This window comes from Triticum dicoccoides, chromosome 1B (genome assembly GCF_002162155.2).
Source record: "Triticum dicoccoides isolate Atlit2015 ecotype Zavitan chromosome 1B, WEW_v2.0, whole genome shotgun sequence".
NCBI lineage: Eukaryota > Viridiplantae > Streptophyta > Magnoliopsida > Poales > Poaceae > Triticum > Triticum dicoccoides.
In genome coordinates, this window is record NC_041381.1 from 1,106,099 (window position 1) to 1,114,678 (window position 8,580).

At 42.7% G+C, this 8,580-nt stretch overlaps 1 protein-coding gene across 2 annotated transcripts; it reads left to right on the forward strand.

Annotated features, from left to right (window-relative positions):
- Window positions 1-2,943: 2,943 nt before the first annotated feature.
- Window positions 2,944-6,591, forward strand: LOC119314833 (cysteine-rich receptor-like protein kinase 10). Of its 2 annotated transcripts, none has more exons than XM_037589520.1 (8): window positions 2,944-3,057; window positions 3,651-3,836; window positions 3,912-4,164; window positions 4,346-4,565; window positions 4,676-4,811; window positions 5,650-5,853; window positions 5,982-6,038; window positions 6,192-6,591. In XM_037589520.1, the coding sequence occupies exons 2-8, from the start codon at window positions 3,675-3,677 to the stop codon at window positions 6,273-6,275; spliced, it is 1,116 nt and encodes a 371-aa protein (XP_037445417.1). In that variant the 5' UTR covers window positions 2,944-3,057; window positions 3,651-3,674; the 3' UTR covers window positions 6,276-6,591. The 2 variants fall into 2 exon arrangements, with proteins under 2 accessions (XP_037445417.1, XP_037445424.1); XM_037589527.1 differs by having other exon boundaries at window positions 2,966-3,057; window positions 3,639-3,836.
- Window positions 6,592-8,580: the final 1,989 nt, after the last annotated feature.

Sequence of the window (8,580 nt, forward strand, 5' to 3'; positions counted from 1 at the left end):
CGTTCGATGGCCGCCCACGCCAACTTGGTTGCCGGTGACCTCGTGGGCTGGTTTGGTGGTTGGTTGGAGTGGGCTACGGATGTGGGAAACCCTTGGCGAGCTGCGATAGCCATGATGCCGGCGGCGCTCCGTCGTCGTTCTACTTCTTGGGGTCGGCATCGAGTCCTAGCACATGCTCCTCCTCTCCTGGTACCGGGTGAAAACCAGAATCCCCATGGATTGGGCGGCGACGGCGTCTTGGCATCGGTTTCTTCTTGAAGACGCCGCCTTTGGGACGAGTGCGTGGTGGTCGCGGCTTTGGCATGGTCGGTTGCCGGTCTTCAGTTGGTCCTGCTCGATAATGTTCGGTGTTCTTCGTGGCATGGCCCGAGGCGGTGGCGTTGATCGGAGTTGGTGTGGCAGCGTGTTGCCATCCTCTCCTAGTCCATCCGGGATCAAGCATGCTCTCGGATGGCCGGCAACGGTATGGGAGTTGATGGTTGTGCGCTTCCTCCGGCGGCGGGCCACTCCATTAGCGTGAGCGTATCGTGGGCATGTCCTGAAATTGCTGTGATCCTCGATGTCCTAGCTTCTAGGGTGGTCAGGATTGTTATTGTCCGGTTGCATCTTGTATCCTCTGTTGCCTTCTTTTTTCTTCTTCTTTTTTCTTTTTGTGGTATCGGTGGTTGTATGCTCGGCAGTTGCTTTATAATATAAAGCGGGGGGAAACCCTTTTTCTTAAACAAACTATTCCGCACCTTTATTTAACCTTATATTAAGTGATTCCTCACCTTATTAACTACTATTCCCTCCGTTATTTTATATCAAGTGTATTTTTTTCAAAAGTCAAACGAGTGCATGTTTGACCAAGTTTTTAGAAAAATATATCAATATCCGCACTGCAAAATTTATATCATTAGATCCATCATGAATAGTAGTTTCATACTTTATCTATTAGATATCGCAGATGTTGTTATTTTATTCTATAATCTTGGTCAAACATTCAAGTGGTTGACTTGGACGGATGACCGGAGCGTCAGGTTACACCACCATGGCAGTGTGGTTGTGGGTGATTGCCAGATTTGGGTGGCCAGATCCAGGGCTTTGAAGGTGATCTTGCAGATTTATAGGTTGTCTGTTGGATGTTCTTTGGACGGATCCCGGTGAAAACCTAGTCTTCGGCCGGTGGACGGAGCCTGTGATGGGTGACACCCTTGGCTTCGTTTCCTTCGTGAAGGCATCATCGAGGTGAAGCTCCCAACTCCTTCCGCTACCTCCGAGGGAAACCCTTGATCAGTTAATCAGATGATGGCGCTCTTGTGTCGTTCCCTCCTTGGGGGTGTCATTCTTGGAGGCGTGCATTGGCTCGAGGGACCAGTGGACGGTTTTAGTGGTGGAGCGATGTTTCATGTCACACATCGATGATGTGGAGCCTCAGCGGCATGGCACAACAGCGTCTCGGCGACGGGTATATGATGATGGACGCCCGAAGGGAGGTGACATTGTCTGGCGTCATAGTGGCGTCGATGGTAGGCCTGGCAAGATCGATGTGTCAGTACCTACGGAGTCAGCACCACCATCCACTTCCTCCATGATCGATGTTGCAGACTTTGCCGAACGATGATGGCCACCAACCTCTTGCGAACTGGCTGACCTGCTGATCAGTTATCCTGCTACACCTTCTACCATGACCAGACTACTATTCTGGCTATTTGCACCTGAGCTGTTCGATGAAATGCCATGCACTTTGACGATGACGTCCAAATGCAACGTCAGTGGCGAACCTAAATCCTCAGGCTCACTCCTTTATCCTCCTGATAAATCGCATCCCTGTTGTTCTGCTTGCTCCCGGATGCCGCCTGCCAACTCGAGTTGTTTCGTGTGGATGTATGGAATAGATACATGTATCATTTTATTCTGATGCTTACTTTTTTTTTTGCGAGGTATCCTGATGCTTACTTCAAAAAGAAAAGAAAAAAAAGGAACCATGTGTAATGTGATGCAAGACCTAGCTGGTCTATCTTTTCCACTGAAACATACTAGTAGTATATATAAAAGCAGATTCCACAATGGTGTAATCCACTATGGCTTTATGGGTGGTTTAACTTTGACTAATTAATTATCCTCACCTTTATTTAGCCTCATCTTCAAGTGATTCCCCGCCTTATCAATTACTACCAGTACATTATTAGTTCCATCAGAACTTACTGTATACAGACTTGAGTTGGTTCATGTGGATACATATTTCAGATACATGTATCATGTCCAAATACCATGTAACTTGTCACTAGTACCGTTTCCCATGTCTAGCGAACTAGTATCCTCAGGCTCAGTTACATCAAAAGGTTTAGTCACCATACAGCTGAACCAGATTGGTTAGTAAATCATGTGTGATGTAGCACCTAGCTGGTCTGTCTTTTACACTGAAACATAGAAGTCCCATATATAAAAGCAGATTACGCAATCAACCTTTAAATCATTATGTCCATTTTTTCATGCACTTTATTGTTGTGGGTGGTTTAGCTTTAACTGGTTGTTCCTGACCTTTATTTAGCTTCCCCTTTACATAATTTCTCGCCTTATTAAATACCACGCTATTAATTCCATCACAACATTTTTTGTACAAGCTTTTTAATTCCAGCCCAGCATCATCCATGAAATAACAAAGTAAGAAAAAGAGAGGAAAATATAGTACAGAGGATGAAAAAGTGATAGAATCCTACTGTTACTAGTAGCAGCAGTACTGGTACTGGTGTGCTTGCTCTTGAAAAATGCTCCCACTACTTTATTTTCGACAAAGGATGGATTTTATTAGCTCAAAATGTAGCATCAAGAGGATACAATCACAATGATCACACCCCTGGCCACTGCTAGAATTATATTAAGTTAATAAAGTAATGACCTGGGGGTGGCTTTTTAATATAAGTATCCCTTCCTCTCCCCTCCTTTTGACACGGTCTCGATCTCATCTCACCTCTGTGGAACTCTGCTATCTGCCTTCTCCCTTTGACAGCTTGAGAAGTGATCCGTTGTCCTAGCGTGGAAGAAATCATCTCAACCTCTCGCCTTGGCATACAGGTAATTACCAAAATTTCATTGAGAAGAGCTTCTCCAGATTTCTTTTTTGACTCAGGATCTTCTTCAGAATTAATTTGTTCTGATTGTCTATGCAATCACCACTGGTAGGAGATTTATGTGTTTCTTCTACTGATTCAAACTGCAAGCAGACGGTGGAGGCTTAAGATTTGTGAAACTACATATTGGATGGCATTTTTGTGTGTGTGGAGAGATTTGTGGATCTACCAACACATGAGTGAAAATAAGCTATTATGCTATAAATCACGTTGAGTCATGGTGGGCAAGGATGGCTAACAACTGCTTAATGTTATTCTGTTTCACAATATGTGTCAAGTAATACCGACGAGTACTGTTGTTTCAAAATATTTACCTCTTTCAGTCCATGTTTAGATACTAGTACACGCTGCTAGCCATCCTTATGGGATTAAGTGCAAACGATATTAGAAATGGTAGGAATCTTGCTGTGGAACTTCTTCTATTGTAAAATACAGAACAGTGCACGATCGCTGTGTATTTACGTGTTAAAAAAACTCGAGTAATCGAAGGAGCTGGGTCTAGTAGCCTCACAAATATTGTGCTAGCTCTTGTTTCAGGGGTACCGTCGCATTTAATTGCAAATGGAACGCCGATCTACTATCACACCATGGGACCTCGAGTGCATGCTATGTGATGAAACAGCAAAGCCCAAGGCTCTGCCACTGTCACTTCTAGAAGAAATCACAAATGGTTTCTCTTATGAGCAGAAAATTGGCAGGGGTGGGTTTGCGGTGGTTTATAAGGTAAACTCTGCTCTGCCCTGATCTTCATGAAACTTTAGCTGAAGTTGTTGCTGACAAGGCATCTTCTCAATGTAGGGAAAGCTTGAGAATAGGACTGTCGCTGTAAAGAGGATGTCCGATACGTATATGCATGAGAAGGAGTTCCACCGGGAAGTTGAATGTCTCATGATGGTAAATCAAAAAAATATAGTACGGTTTCTAGGATATTGTGCTGACACACAAGGCAGTATGGAAAGGTATAATGGAAAATTCGTCATGGCGGATGTAAACCAAAGGTTGCTCTGCTTCGAGTATCTTCCTAGAGGGAGTCTTCATGAGTATATCACTGGTAGGATTCTTGTGGCACAAAAAAGTTTCTTTTATCCTTTATTTTCATTGTTATAAAGATCATATAGTTCAGTGTCACACATATAGTGCTCACCATGGCATATACTATCTATACATTCGAATATGAAAGACTTGAAGTATGTCAAATAATACTAACCTTTCTTTATCCTTCCCCTTTGTAGATACATCCCGCGGACTTCAGTGGAGAGAACGCTATCAAATTATCACAGGAATTTGTCAAGGGTTACATTATCTTCATCAGAAAGATATTGTCCACTTCGATCTAAAGCCCGCAAATATATTGTTGGATGATAATTTGGTACCAAAAATTGCTGATTTCGGTCTATCAAGGTGCTTTGCTGAAATGCAAAGCCGGGTTATTACTTTGATAGCTGGAACTTTGTAAGTTTGCTAAGTCACTTGAAAGTTCAATATTTTTTTTCTGCTACAATTTATACTAACGCTACATTACCTTGCACATTAACCAATCACATGGATATATATTAATGCAGCGGATATATGGCACCAGAATTCTGTGACCATACTGAAATCACATATCGGCATTCGTATCGGCTTGATATCTACAGTCTTGGTGTAATAATCATAGAGATACTCACAGGGAAGAGGGGGTATCACGCTGTTGACAATGTAAGAAGTTTTTAGGTCTTCTTTTGAAATAAACCCTATACTTCAAAACAAATGCATTACTTGTTTCTCTTTTTAGACGCAACATAATCTCGCTCTTTATCAGTTTTTTGCAATAAATCCACCATGGAGCATATATTTTGACAGAAAGACGATCCTATGACATTATAAATATTAAAACTAGGATTTGACCATCTGGTGGTTGGAAGGCACCCACAACTCTACCACACTTTATAGGAGGTGACTTAACCATGATTGATCCATGATCGAATCTACCTTTCCTCATGTTGCCGAATATTATTTTTGGTAACACATGCAACAGCGGAAAGCAAAAATTGGGAACACAAACCTTTTGTCTTTCCTAGACAGTGTTGGCACTAATAAAAAAATATTGATAATGAAAATAAAAGGCATCAAAATACATATAGTTGGATGAGTAATATTTTTCAAAAAAAGAATATGTTCTGTTCACATTTGTTTTGATGGTTGAGAAGATACAAACTTGCATGGCCCTATATGTGAGAATAAAAAGAAAGGCCAGCATATGTGTGTGGGAGAGTGGTTGTAGAATCTCATCACCCATGTTTAAGTTATCTCCAATATGAACTTGGATGCATATTTATTCTTAATTAAATTGATAGCTGGTTTCTTCCGATATGTGAGAAGAAACTAGGGCCGGGCCCTAATTAAGTTCTTGGGGAATTTTATTGTTAGTTTGGAGTTTAATTGATTTGGTTTTGTGTATATTGTTGACGTACGTCATGTCTGGGACTAGTATGTAGTACTGCATACTTCTAGAAGGATGGTGCTTCTGTTCATAACTCACAAGTTCAATTTGTAGGTAGTTGAAAGTTGGAGTAACAAGTTGAAGAAATCACAGCGTGATGTACAACTGGAACAGGTACGAGTATGTACTGAGATAGGACTAGAGTGCACCGATTTCAACCCAGCGAAGAGACCGGATACAAAACATATAATCAGTAGACTCGATGAAACAGAAACTACGGATGGATATATTAATACTGACGTGATTACTTCACAGCAGGTAAGATCACTCCCACGGCATCCCTCCCCAAAACTTAATCTTGAAAGCTTGTGTACATCTCCATTTGCACTATTGTTGCTCCGAGCCAGCAAATGAGGTGAAGTGTCCTTAATTGATTATTTGAACAGGCCAAAGATGCTCCGAATGAAGTGCATCAAGATACACCGGGAGAGGCAAGCTCTGATGTGAGTTCCATCTAAACCTACTTGTAACTATTGATATATTGATAAATTCCAGATAAATATATGTATTTTTATCCCATCATTGGGCACATATTGATTTTACTATATGCATGTATTTGTTATAGCGTCATATATATATTTTTTATCCCATGCCAGGGCAGAAGCAGCCGGCGGGTGTTGGAGTTGGAGTATCTGGACGACGACGTGCTGCAGGACATGCTCCAGGACCACGGCAAATAATCCACAAAGAACAAGAAGTAGATTTTAATATACCCAGCATGCAAGCATTCCCGCGGGTTCAACGTATGCATTTCATGCTAGTTACATATACATCGCTCAGCACATCAGGACTACCACGAGCCTCCACATAGACATTGCCTAGAAACAGAGTTAGTTTACAGTTTTGTAGCACCAACCGACTGTGGGTGCAACTTTTGTTGCTGTGATGTGAAGCACTCATGCTCTTTTTTCTCTCTTACCACGACCCCAAACTCAACTCATGCTAACTCTTGTTGTTGTTGGCTGTACTGATGGTACTGAATGTTTCAATATTAAGTGTGAAGGAATTAGAGTGTTGGTCTACTAGTACTAGTTTATCACTGCTATTTGATATACGTGGTAGTGTGGAGTGTGAGACAACTCTGTTACATCACATACATAGTCCTCACAAATTTGCACTTGAGGGCCAGCGCCCTCCACCGGTGCCGGCGCAGTCTTAGATGACCGTCGATGGCTACCAGCCTCATACGAACTGGCACACCTATTAGATGCTGAAATGTACTATACAACAACTTAGACCATGAGATTCCTTCACTGGCTTGCAATTGAGACAGTCTGTTCTGGCCTTTGCACCTGAGCTGCTCGACAAAATGCCTTGCACGACGCTGATGTCCAAATACCATGTCACTACTCACTAGCTAGTGATGCAATGCCTAGGGAACTTCATGTATCCCCAGGCCCTGGTACTGAACTAATGAGCACCAGAATAGATTTATTTTCGAGTCTGTTCATGTCAACGATATAGGCGACGAAGGTACTGTGGATTATTTCATATCAGTAACTTACGCTGTATCCTCAGGCTCAGATGCCCTAGCACCAGGAAATTGACGTTCCCCCTTAATTATGATTTCAGTTGTACCATGCATATATACTGGCCTACAGACAATGAGCAGACATATCTAATCTTTCAACCGATTTCAGTTGCATGCCGACGTCTTCTCTTCGAACTGCTAATACCTTTTAGATGTATTCCTACGCACATAAGGTGTTGTTTTGGATTTTTATTCCCCTACAATACCAAATGAAAGACTGTTCGATGCAAAATTCCTCAACTGGGTCGCATACATGGTACACGAAGCCACCCATGAGAGTCGTCGGGATGAAGAGGCTCTGAATTGTTGCCTTAGACTCCTCAATGAGCTTCTCCAAAGCCATCCTGCGTTCCACCGTCTGAAAACCTGATGAGAACACCCAAAACAAGTCGCCTTTGTGTAGTCGGCGTCATTGACTCTGACGGTAGCAGGGACAAGACTATACCTAGAACAACGAAATGTCTCATCACCAAGTATGCCACGCCGCAATCGTCCATGAAATCAGCAAGTCCAATGAGTGTAGCTTTCATGCCTGAGACGAGAGCACACTTCTTAACCGTTGTATCTAGGTCCAACATAATTTTCATTTGCCTGCCCTGAAGGTGCGGCCGACAATGCTTACGGACATCTACTTTGTGTGAATGTGATTACTGTGCATGACTTGTGGAAGTAGTATGTTGAACCAGGCGCCCAGCCATATGGCCACTACAAACAACACTGCCGCCAGAAATGTATTCATGAACAAATTCAGCACCGCGAGCATGATGCTGACGATGAATGTATTCTTCACGGAATCAAACCTTTTACATGACAGTACCATTCAGCACATCGAATAGAGTAAGTATGTTGGTGTACATACTGTTGCAGTAGTCGATATCATCCAATATCAATGTTTTATTTATTAGTCTGTGCTATAACAACAATGCGAGTATTTTTCCACTGTTGGTCTATGCTTTTCTGACTTCGCCCAATGAAAATTTGTAAAAAGTATTTGGCCATGGAATCATTCTAAGTAATTTTACAAGGCCAACCGTTCTAACTAATTCTACAAGTACTGCGACGCATACAAACATCCAATAAGATAGTTCCACGGAGCAGCCGATGTACATGAGGTAGCCAACGAGGCCAAGAAATGTGGCTTTCATGTCGGCGTCGTTGGAAGGCAACTTGAATGGTGAGCGCCACATCACAGACAACAACACCAGGGTGAGGCCGACGATGATGGTGAGCATCAACCCGGTGTGGACGTGTCGCGTCGGCCGCCAAAGGCGTAATTTGTAGATGGCCCCAACGGCTATTATGAGCACCAAATACAACAAGGCCACCATGCACACCATATGGACGACATAGCCAGGAAACGTGGATTTCATGTTCGAGACACCGAAAGGCATGGTGGAGAGAAGTTCAGAGATAAAAGCAGGCTCCTGAACCAGCGTGAAGCCGTGCATATCATT